This window comes from Gossypium hirsutum, chromosome D02 (genome assembly GCF_007990345.1).
Source record: "Gossypium hirsutum isolate 1008001.06 chromosome D02, Gossypium_hirsutum_v2.1, whole genome shotgun sequence".
In the NCBI taxonomy this organism is placed as follows: Eukaryota; Viridiplantae; Streptophyta; class Magnoliopsida; order Malvales; family Malvaceae; genus Gossypium; species Gossypium hirsutum.
Genome location: NC_053438.1, coordinates 9,739,067 through 9,751,247, shown reverse-complemented (window position 1 = coordinate 9,751,247; position 12,181 = coordinate 9,739,067). Strand labels below are relative to the sequence as shown.

At 36.0% G+C, this 12,181-nt stretch overlaps 2 protein-coding genes across 4 annotated transcripts; one reads left to right on the top strand and one right to left on the bottom strand.

The window, feature by feature from the left end:
* The first annotated feature begins 1,202 nt into the window (after nt 1–1,202).
* On the top strand, nt 1,203–6,011 carry LOC107910483 (probable arabinosyltransferase ARAD1). Of its 3 annotated transcripts, none has more exons than XR_005910172.1 (5): nt 1,203–2,035; nt 2,429–2,682; nt 2,890–3,443; nt 5,017–5,110; nt 5,701–6,011. XR_005910172.1 is itself a non-coding variant. In XM_016838338.2 (4 exons), the coding sequence occupies exons 1-3, from the start codon at nt 1,405–1,407 to the stop codon at nt 3,439–3,441; spliced, it is 1,437 nt and encodes a 478-aa protein (XP_016693827.1). In that variant the 5' UTR covers nt 1,203–1,404; the 3' UTR covers nt 3,442–3,443; nt 5,017–6,011. The 3 variants fall into 3 exon arrangements, 1 of the variants encoding a protein (XP_016693827.1); XR_005910171.1 differs by having other exon boundaries at nt 5,688–6,011; XM_016838338.2 differs by having other exon boundaries at nt 5,017–6,011.
* LOC121214600 (uncharacterized) lies at nt 4,940–5,476 on the bottom strand. Its single transcript, XM_041088401.1, has one exon. It carries the CDS (start codon nt 5,474–5,476, stop codon nt 4,940–4,942), a length of 537 nt encoding a protein of 178 aa, XP_040944335.1.
* Nucleotides 6,012–12,181: the final 6,170 nt, after the last annotated feature.

The following is a 12,181-nucleotide window of genomic DNA, read 5'->3' as shown; positions in this document are numbered from 1 at the left end:
AAATTAAAATAACAAAATAAAACTATCATTTTAAATAACTCAAAATATTTTAGGGTAAATTACACCAACAGCCACTCAACATTGGGGTAGCTAACAAAATAGTCACCTAGGTTTCATTTCAGTCACTTAACTTTTGAAAAATAACAAAATAGTCACTAACGTTATAAAAAAGTGACAAAACAGTCACTGATTAACAGTTTTCGTTAGTGTCTTAATGGGACCGCTGATGTGGCAAGTTAACTGCTAATGTGGGCTGTTAACTTGCCACGTTGGATGTCCACATGGAAACCTACCCAATTTAAGAAGAAATTGAAAAAAAAAACCTTAATAACAGAGGAGGAGAAGAAGAAGAGACTGTAAAAAAAAAAAGTCTTCTTTGCTTAATTTGGCGGGGTCTGATTCTTTGCCATTGAAACACCATGTCTTTGCTCTTCTTCTTCTTCTTGGCTCTCTTCCCCTGTAACCTTCCACCATTGAAACACCATGTCTTTCCAAGATGTAATGCAACCACTAAATAGATAAATCTCAGCTTCACTAAAACACTCAAAAACAAAAACAGATAAAATTTCTTCCAGACCTGAATCAGTGAAAAAGAAAAAAAATTAACCCATCGATTGAACTAACAAGGGAGTTGAATAAATTTGAAAAAGACCCAGAAAAGAAAATCTTGCAAAAATTGGGTCATTTATTGAAAATTTGAAGATTTGAACATTACTTGCCATGATCAGAAGTGAGGAGAAGCTTGGGTAAATTGCTTTCTCCTTGTATTACTGTGGCCCCCAAAGCAACAACATCCTGGTTTAAAGCTGCAACAGCCATGCCTGAGTAACTGCAGAGATGCAGTATGAGATTGATTTGAAAACTGGAGGCATCTCTATTTTTTTCTCTTCTCTTTCTTTTTCTCTTTTTAAACTCTAAATTGGTACTGATAGGGTTGTTAAATTGGTGGTAACCGACTAGTAGAGGATTTTTTGACACCAAACACGTTGTCATTTGCCATGTCACTTGTTTTGTCACTTTTCTAAAAGTGAGTGACTAAAATAAAACTAAGGTGACTGTTTTGCCAACTAATCCAAAGTTAAGTGATTGTCACTGTAATTTATCAAATTTTATTTGAGAGTCCAGGTGACCTTAGGCATATCCCGTGGGGGAAGATCATTGCTTGTTTTAGTATATATATTTTTTCCGGGAAAACTTGTCTCCAGTCTCTACCTAAGACTTTCTTTCCAAACAAGCAACTACTCATAGTCTGACCGAAATACCCTTTGGTGCACTCACCATTCCAACTTGTAAGCACCGACTTCAAATTTTAATCGGTTTCACATTCAAACCTCCAAATTCAAATCGAATGAAACGCAGAACTTAGAAGGAAAATAAAGAGCAAAGCAAAAAAGCCCAATAAAAATGGCAATCAAAGGTAGCACAGCAACAAAAACGGCAAAATCTCTGTTTCTCACATTCACTGTCCTTCTTTCCCTTTCTTTCTTCATCTTCTTTTTCTTCTTCACTTCCCCTGTTACTGAACCCACAAATTCCCTTCCCCAAACCTCCTTCCTTTCCTCCCAAAACTCCATCAAGGTCTACGTAGCCAACCTTCCCAGATCCCTCAACTATGGCTTACTCCAACAGTACTGGGATTCTAATCACCCTGATTCTCGGATCCCTTCCGATCCTGACCATCAGATCTCAACTACCCATTTCTCCAAACCCGTCAGATACCCTCCTTATCCCGAGAATCCATTGATCAAGCAATACAGTGCGGAGTACTGGATCATGGGTGACTTGGAAACCCCTCAAGGAATGAGGACGGCTTCTTTTGCTAAAAGGGTTTTTGATGTTAACGAGGCTGATGTTGTTTTTGTTCCCTTTTTTGCTACCCTGAGTGCTGAGATGGAGTTGGGATCTGGAAGCGGCGCGTTTAAGAAGAAAGCTGGGAATGGGGATTACTTGAGGCAAAAGAAAGTGCTGGATTTTGTGAGGAATACTGATGCTTGGAAACGATCGGGTGGACGAGACCATGTTTTTGTTCTCACTGGTAATGTGCCTAATTTTGTGTGTATTGAAATTCATTTGCTTATTGCTTACCCCATTTAGCTTTTTCGGAATGCTATTGGGATCTAGTTATTTAGGATGTTTAGTTGTTGCTTTTTTACTATATATATATAAATATATTCCTTTAAATGAATCCTTCCTTACTGTGTTTCTGTTAACTCTTCACTTTGAAACTATTTTCTTAGGATCATGTATACTTAAATATGTCAAGCCCTTGGTATCAGCTGTTCTTTTAAGAATATACTGCATTTATTGATATTTTACCATCAGTGCCAAAAGAAAGAAGGAAGTGGGAACTTAATTTGCATACTTTACAGCTTATGATTTAGTTTCTGGGTTGTCAGGTTATGTTAAACCTTGAAGTATTCTTTGACAGACCCTGTTGCAATGTGGCATTTCAGAGAGGAGATAGCCCCGGCTGTTCTACTAGTTGTGGATTTTGGTGGGTGGTATAGGCTTGATACAAAATCATCTGGTGGAATCTCATCAGACACGATACGTCACACCCAAGTTTCATTGCTTAAAGATGTGATTGTTCCATATACCCATCTGCTTCCTAGGTTGCAGCTGTCGGAAAACCAGAAACGACACACCCTCCTTTATTTTAAGGGAGCTAAACATAGGCACCGGGTTAGTATCAAACAACTCAACTTTGAATCTAGCTGCACTATGTGGTTTGCAAGTATATCATCCTATAAATGAAGGATCGATGACATTATTTTCTCTCTTGAATGGATACAATTCAACTTTGAGCTTCATTTTTTGAGTTGTTGAGGGGTTCATGTTGGGCTTTATCTCAAACTCTTACTGTGTTGGTGATGTTATTAAAATTTTCAGGGTGGCTTGGTTCGAGAAAAATTATGGGACTTGTTGGTTAATGAACCAGGAGTCATCATGGAAGAAGGGTTCCCAAATGCCACTGGAAGAGAGCAGTCAATTAAGGGGATGAGATCATGTGAGTTCTGCTTGCACCCAGCCGGTGATACTCCCACTTCATGCCGACTTTTCGATGCAATCCAAAGCCTTTGTATACCCGTGATTGTCAGTGACAATGTTGAGCTTCCCTTTGAAGGGATGGTGGATTACTCTACATTCTCAGTTTTCGTAGCAGTGAGTGATGCATTGAGACCGAATTGGCTTGTTTCTCATCTTAGAAGCATTTCTGAAAAACTTAAGAATGAATTCCGTCAAACCATGGCTAAGGTTCAGCCTGTGTTTGTGTATGATAATGGCCATCCTGATGGTATCGGACCAATCCCTCCCGATGGTGCCGTAAACCACATTTGGAGAAAGGTTCATCAAAAATTACCAGCGATTAAGGAAGCCATTGTTCGAGGGAAAAGAAAACCGGCGAATACATCAATTCCTTTACGTTGCCATTGCACCTAAATGTAAGATTAAGACTCTTTTCATGTTTTTACGTTTACTTGATTCATTTTTTGTTCAGCTTACATGCACTTGATTCTTTTATCAGCTTGCATAAATGATAAATGCAATGTAGTTTTAGTTTTTGTCGTTAGTCGTCATTAAGAGTATGGATGTTAATGTAGTTATTGACACAATGAAAAGTTAAAAGCTACACGGTTCCAATGAAATTGTTTTCTAAGACATCTGTCTCAAATTTTTTATTTTTACATTCAACCTCCGCATAGAACTACAAAATCAATATTTTAATTATGGTCTGTTTATTTCACTGAAAATGATTTATTTTCATGTAAAAGTTAATATTTTCTGGTGTTTGGATGAATCTGTGTAAAATATTTTCTGTTGTTTTTATAGATTTCTTAAAAACATTTCATAAAAACTACTTTCGGTGAAACATGCATTTGAGATTTTCTTTGTCTTTTCATTATTTAATTAAGTTTATTATATATATATAAATTTATATTTTACATTGACTTTGTATATATTAAGAATGTTTTTTTAAATTGAGGTTCATTACAATGTCATTTTTTAGTTATATGGCTATCAAGTAAGTTTTTTTTTATTTAAAAATGTGACATCAACAAAATTGATAAAAAAAAGAAAACAATATCAAAAATTGAATTTGATTTTCAAATCTAAATAGTGGAGTCACTAAATTTTTAAAGTTAAAAATACAAAGACTAAATTATAAATTTGTGAGAGTACATAGATTTATAACATATTTTAACCTTTATACTACAAGATATTTATTATTAATATATTTATAATTGTAATAAATATTTATTATTAAAAGATTAATATTAAATATTTTCGATAATATGTGAAGAATGTTATTTAAAATTATTATTTTTAGAATTTATTATTAAAATAAAATTGAAATATTAAATAATTTATTAAAATAATAAATCATATTAATTATATTAATAATTTATATATGACTAAATATAAATAATCGAATAGGTATTTTTAATAATATTGAAGAATATAATATTTTATATTAATATTTTAATAATTTTAAATATTTTTAAAAATAAAAATAAAAATTATTATCAATATAATAATATTAAACATGATTTAATGTAATTTTTATATAAAAATAAGATTACTTATAGAGGAGCTTTTTTCTTGAGGAAAAATGACTTATTTTACGTTGATATGTAAATTATTTTCCGTTGACCAAACTGATTTTTGTGATACAAACACAGACAAATGCATAAAATATTTTTTGTAAAACTTTTTTTTTTGTAAAAAAGCTGGCATTCATTAAACCCATCAACAAAACCAAAACGACAGCAAAAAGAAACAAATCGTCAAAAACAAAACAAGCAGTAAAACCAGAAATAAAACAAACCCAAAAGAATACCAGCAAACTTCCAAGAAAATCAGCAACTTAAACTCCCAATATCGGAAAACTAATAGCTTTGAATGCAAAACCGGAGATTCTTAGAACCTTCTCCAAGCATCAAAACCCACTCCCAAAGCAGCCCCGACGAGCCCATTCATGGCGGTCTAACTCCGCTACCTCGACAACCTTTGCAGGTGCCTCCTCAACCCAAAAGCAAGGCGCTTTTTGTTTCCGGCCTACCATCGCCAGCTCATGCACCGCTCTGTTCGCCTCCCTGGGTATAAAATTGTAAGTGATCTTTTCAAAAGCTCCTGCCAGACTTAGAATATGTTGAGAAATAAAACAGAGAACAGATCTATCAGTGCTGTTTGAGACTAATTTCTTTATAACTGTTAGCGAGTCGCCTTCTAAAACTACCTTCCTAAAACCCATGTCCAGAGCAAAATAGATAGCCCTCTCACAAGCTCTCGCTTCGGCCACAAAAGCATCTGCAATATCCACCATCGGGTACGTACATGCACCCATGATTAGACCCTCAGAATCCCTTGCAAGCACCGCTGAAACAGAACTATTAGACCTACTTGCAAACGAGGCATCAAAATTCAGCTTTATAACCCCGGCCATAGGAGGTCTCCACAGCTCATTCCTTCTCATACCACCAGTCAAATCTTTAGCTTTAACAAAACTTAAATCCTGATAATAGCTCTGGATAAAACCAACCAAATCATGGAGCTCAAATTTTAAACCCTCATTGACTAGTTTATTTCTCTTGTACCAAAAGGCCTATAACGAAATAGCACAAAGTTTCTTTTCATTCATGTTCATTGCTAGAAAGGCACTGACAAAGTTTGTTGTTCCATCCGAGGTAAATACACCAGAACCCATTGAGAATTTCAAAAGAGACCACAGCTGCTGCAGGACATTGCATTGCCATAATAAATGGTGAGAATCCTCCGGCTCTGATTTGCACAGAGGGCACACCGGATCTGCTCGTAATCGCCTTTTCACCAAGTTCATGAAATGCGGCACATAGTTCTTAAGAAGACGCCAAAGATGGATTTTATTTTTAGCAGGGATCTGAAGATCCCAAATTGATGTAAAAATTTTACTGTAACTCTCAGATACTGTCTGATTGATCATACTTGTAATCAAGAACCTATATCCACTCTTAACTGAGTATTCCCCAGAAGCGTCATGCCTCCAAACTTGCAAATCAGAAGACCCACACCCAGCAATGGGGATAGTGATGATACGCTCAGCCTGTTCAACACCAAAAAGTCGATAAAGGACCTCTTTATTCCAGGTACGAGTCTCTGCAGTTATAAGTTGCTCCACCGTGATCCATTGAATATCCATAGAATGAACTAACAGTCGACCATTCCCAGAGCCCGGTATCCACGGATCATTCCAAATATTCACCCTCGCACCGCTGCCGATCCGCCACAGCAACCCATCATCGAACACATCCCTGGCACTACAAATACTTCTCCAGGTAAATGAAGGGTAAGACCCCACTTTGGCTGAAAAAATATCTGAAAAAGGAAAGTAACGGGCTTTAAAAACTCTTGAAAGAAGACAATCGGGCTGAGAAAAAATTCGCCAAACTTGCTTAGCTAACAGCGCTTTGTTAAACAGATGAAGATCTCGGAAACCCATCCCACCATAAGCCTTAGGTAAACAAAGCGCATGCCACGTACTCCAATTAATACCCTTGGAAGTCTTATTATTGGCCCACCAAAACTTCTTTAAAATACCTTCGAGCTGATGACAAAAAGTTTTAGGTAACTCAAAACATTGCATAACATAAACCAGAAGCGCTTGAAGAACCGCCTTAATAAACACTTCTTTCCCACCCATCGAAAGATACCTAATACTCCATCCCGCAATACGCTTTCGAAACCTGTCAACAAAGTTGGAGAAAGCCCATTTCTTTTTCCTCCCCACCATCATTGGAAGGCCCAAGTACTTATCCGGATTCGAAGCCCAACTAACTCCCAAGGTATCACAAATCTCAGCACAGAGTTCCTCTCTTACATTCGCACCAAAATAAATTAAAGATTTTCCCAAGTTAATTTTTTGCCCCGAAGCTAACTCATACTCCTTTAATATATTATAGACAGAACAAGCACCCTCAACCGTGGCATCACCAAAAATGATACAATCGTCTGCAAACAGCAAATGAGATATCGAAAATTTTTCCCTACCAATCGGAACACCCTTCAATTCATTTTTAATCTTCGCCTCCTTCAACAAACAAGAGAGCCCTTCTGCACAAAGAAGGAAAAGATAGGGACTAAGGGGATCCCCTTGCCTTAGTCCTCTAGACGGACTAAAACTCTCACTAACTTCACCATTGATATCCACCGTATAATTGACCGAGCAAACACAACGCATGATAATAATTAACCAATCCTGATGGAAACCCAACCTAGACAACATTCCGGCCAAGAAGTCCCACTCCACCCGATCATAGGCCTTGCTAAGATTTAGCTTGAGGGCAAAGTTCCCATGTTTACCCTTCCTCTTCATTTTTAGAGAATGAACAACCTCATAAGCAATAAGGGTATTATCAGAGATTTGCCTGCCAGGGATAAAAGCACCTTGGGCTTCGTCAATACAAAATCCTAAGAAAGGCCTCATGCGTGCAACGATAGCTGTAGCAATAATATTGTAGAGCACATTACATAAGCTAATGGGACGGAAGTGAGAAAGGTTCTTAGGTTTATCAACTTTAGGGATTAGAATGATGTGCGTCTTATTAATCTCTCTCAACTCCCTTTTCCCATTCAAGACCTCCAGGCAGAATAAAGCAACCTTATCCCCAACAATATGCCAATACCTCTGAAAAAACAAAGCCGAAAACCCATCAGGTCCAGGAGCCTTCAAAGGCGCCATAGATTTTACTGCTAGCCAAATATCATCTTTAGTGAATGGTTGCAGGAGTTTGTCATTCATATTCCTAGATATTCGTTTTTCAACCAGTCCAAGTACTCGGTCATCTCCTCCCACCTCCGAAGCTGTAAAGAGATTTTCAAAATACATCACAGCAACTCTCAACATATCCTCTGTCTCCGTGATCCACCGACCCATATCATCTTCCAAACCATTGACACGGTTGCGATTATGACGAGCTACTGCCACCTTATGAAAAAAGGATGAGTTTCGATCACCATAGTTGAGCCAATTTAGACGTGCACGCTGAGCCCAATACACCTCATCTTTATCTGCTTCAAAGTTCAAACCAAGCTGTACTTCCAAAATCTCACCCAATATATCATCAGTGGGATCTTTTTCTAACAGCTCTGAAAGTCGTTTTTTCAAATCCAATTTATACCCCTTTTGCTCATGACACCGTGAGCGACTCCAATTATGGAACATCTTCCCAAGATGCATCAGTTTAAGCGACAGGTTACCCTGATAACCAGTCCAACCCCTTTGAACGACTTCCTTAAAATCATTTTCTAAGCACCATTTAGCCTTAAAACGAAGGGGAAAAGTCGATCTATGAGCCTGTTGGCGCACCCTACCCATGGTATTTAGTAATAATGGGCAATGATCAGAAAAAGAATGGTTCAAGTGATCCAAAGAAAAATCCAGGAAAAAAGACAACCAATCCGGATTAGCAACACTTCTATCCAGGCGTTCTCGCAAATTTGAGGATAAAACCCGCCCCCTTTCCCATGTAAACCATCTGCCAGTGTAACCCATATCATAAAGTGAACAATCCTCCAAAGCCGATCGAAATTCAGCCATTTGACTTGCCGATCGAAGCCGTCCACCTTTTTTCTCAAAGGAACTTAATATCTCGTTGAAATCACCTATTACCACCCATGGCGAGGATTGATCATGTTCCAATTTACGCAATAGATCCCACGAATTCCGTCTATACCTTACATCAGGACAACCATAAAATCCTGTGAACCTCCATTCCATCCCGTTATCAGGATCACGAATCATCGCATCCACATGAAAGGGAGAATAACTTCTAATCGAAACAAGGTCATTACCCGTCCAACCTAACGACAAACCACCCTTCGAACCCACAGCCCCAATATCAATTCCATTAAAATACCCACACTTCAACCGCACCTTCTCCATTTTCTTCGAACTAAGCTTTGTTTCAATAAGAAACAAAACTCGAGGATTTAAGGCTCGTAATTTATTTCGGAGCCGAGGCCTCCCCAAGCCTCGGACGTTCCAACTTAGTAACTGCATGGCGCTCGGCTGCTCTGTCCAACAGAGCCAGCCGATAAATCTTTTTCTGCAAAATCAGAAGTCCTACGCTGTCGCTTCTTCCCCTCCGTAGTATGAAGCGGGACATTTTCAACATTTAGCATCATATCCATAGGGTCTTGGCCCACCATTGTCCCAGTAATTGATCGATTATCCCCATCTGAACCTATCCAACTCCTATCATCCCCTTTAACCTCCCGAAGCCAACGACTAGGAACAACAGATCGCCTTCTCGCGAACGCTCGAATGGATAGATCCCAACCAAACACTATATTCTCTGGTGCCATTCTAGTACGAACCGGGCAAAAGCTCTCCCCATGCCCAAGTTTTCCGTAGATAAAACAAAAAAGGCTTAATTTTTCATACTGAAAACGAGCATAAAATATCCTATCAGACCCAACCATTACTTTCTTCCTTCGTCTTAAGGGATTAGTCACATTTAATTGGATTCGAATGCGCATGATAGAAGAAGAATTACCAAACCGATCAGACAAATCATATTCTAGAAACTTACCCAAAAAATCACCAAACTGTCTGGCCATTGGTTCTGACACCAAACCTGGAGGAAGATCATGAACTTGAACCCAAAACCCAATAAAAATTAAGGGCACCAATGAAGGATTCTCACCAGACTGGATCCTGTGAAGTAATAACAGGTGATTGTTAAAAAACCATGGCGTACCTGCAAGTACTCTTTTTATATCCACTTCATGAAAAAATTGAAAGATAAATCGTCTGTCTCCCAGATCTGATATGCAGATGCCTCTAATTGGGTGCCACAAATCAGCCATAGTATTACGAAGCGAGGGAAAATGAACAATACTATCCGTCAAGCAACAACCCACCAAACAGAGATGCAGATTCTGATCCACAATCGCCTCATCTTCTTCAAAAGCCGCTTCTTCCTCATCTGTCAATGCCAGATTAGCCAACTCATTTTCCATGACCCTACACACAAAAGTGCAACCCAAGCCACTAGCAGCCCCCAACCGCACAACTGCAAACGAAAACCCTTAAACCAATAAGAAACGTGCCAAAACGACAGACGAAGAAACGTGCCAAAATGGCAGACTCAAATAAGTCGAATTAAGGCATCGGGGTGTTTTTTTTTGTAAAACCTTTTACATGTAAACCAATGGGATGTTGTTTTTGCATCAATATTGTTGTCGGTTCATGAGAATGTGGGTTCTGTCTTTATCCTCCAATTAGAATTATAGATAATTTAAGTATGGTAATAATAGATAGTTTTAGTGGTGGTATATTTAATGACAGTCAAAATTTATGTTAGCTTGCCTCCACAAGCTTCTCCGTTACTCACAGCCAAAAATGATGAAAAAGAAATGGTTAAAATATGCTATAGTCCTTATGTTTTTGATAAAATTTGATATTTTGTCTTTACATTTAAAAAGTTAAAGATTAAGTTTTTTTTATATAAGAATTTCAGTTCAATTATTAAAATTGTAAGGGTTTTCTGTTAAAATTTGTCAACTTAATGATTAAGCTGTTCTCATATGACATAGTATATGATTGATATAAAATAAATACAATAAGTTTATAAATTTTGACAGAAATTACCAACAATGATAATGATTGGATTAGAATTTTTAAATTAAAAAATTTAAAGTAAATTTAAATTTCATACGAAGACCAATCATTATTTATGACATTCTGAAGTAAAGGAAGCATATTGAAGTAGAAATTTATCACCGCCTTACTTGTTGGTACTGCGTTGTGGTAGTTGAAAAGTTGTTTTACAATTTTTTTTTTGAGAAGTTCCGTTCAAAATTACGGTGAAAAGATGTGATTTTTATTAACTAGATTAATATTTAATGTATAAGTTTCATGATACAATGTAAAATAAAATAAAAATTGTTGAAGAACTTGAAATTAATTAGAGTTTTTGGTTTCAATTTTTGAGATTCAGATTTGAAGTTTAGGGTTTGAGTTTCACATTGATATTTTTATATTTATTTATGTTTAATAATTATAATCAATATTTATTTTTGAATCATTCTATATTTTTTTGTTTTACACCAATGACGATGTGTCATTTTATTATTAGCTGATGGTATATAAGATCTATGTATTCACCCTTATTAATTGAAGCGTCCGACATTACTATCAAAAGTGTTATGATAAGTTAAAATGTCTATTTTTAGACTAGATGTTAAAAAGTAAAAAAGATTAAGTTTAACTTATATTTAAATAATTTAATATCAATATATAATTTACATAACCAATATAAACTATTTATAAAATTAAAATTAAACATGCAAACCATATTAAATAATAAGAAGGCTCAAGGTTAAGTGCTAAATTAAAACTTAAAAAAATTATTTGATTAGTACAAATTTATTTAATTGTAAAATAAATGTTATATGAGAATCAATTACTCTAAAATATTTTTTGAAACTTATTAATATGAAATAAACATGATGTTATTGGTTTCCTAAAAAAATAATTGTGGAGAAGGAACAAGTGCATTAAAATGCTTATCCTCAAGTGGAATAATTTTCTGTTTACAAACATAAAACTTCATATATTATCTTCCATTAAATCATTGAAAAAGGCCTTGCATATTGTTTAATGCAAAGATATTTATTTGTTTGTTCACCAACCTACTATTAGGAATTTAGCGTCCATTGATATTGACAGTATTGTTAATATAGGAAATCGTGAGTTCGAGTATGCTGAAGCACATTACCTTCCTATTTAAGGGTTAGAGAGGGGCTATGGGTAATTTTAGGCATTGTATTAGAAAGAGTAGATATGATAAGAACTCATAATGAAATTAATGTTAAAAAAATACTAAAAATTTAGCACCTATGGATGTTGAGATTGTAACAGCCCGTTTTTGAGTTTGATCGGAACAGTGGTTTCAGGACCACTTAACCGAGTAAAAATATTTATTTTATTATTTTAATAAGTTTTACAACATGAAAGAATTATTGTGTAAAAATTTCGTAAAGAAATTTTACTGATTAAATGGTTAATTCGGTAAAAAGGACTAAATCGCATAACGGATAAAATATGAGTTCTATTAGTAGTAAAATGGCTTAAATGATTAAGGAATTAATTATATGAGTTCTTGCATGGTAAATATATCATTAGTTGCATGGTTGGACA

Excerpts from the sequence above, each read along its gene's own strand:
- LOC121214600 (XM_041088401.1), bottom strand. The coding sequence starts at position 5,476 with ATGAGAAGGAATGAGCTGTGGAGACCTCCTATGGCCGGGGTTATAAAG.
- LOC107910483 (XM_016838338.2), top strand. The coding sequence starts at position 1,405 with ATGGCAATCAAAGGTAGCACAGCAACAAAAACGGCAAAATCTCTGTTT. Across the intron at positions 2,036-2,428 it reads CCATGTTTTTGTTCTCACTG|ACCCTGTTGCAATGTGGCAT; the intron begins GTAATGTGCCTA and ends ATTCTTTGACAG. Across the intron at positions 2,683-2,889 it reads GAGCTAAACATAGGCACCGG|GGTGGCTTGGTTCGAGAAAA; the intron begins GTTAGTATCAAA and ends TAAAATTTTCAG.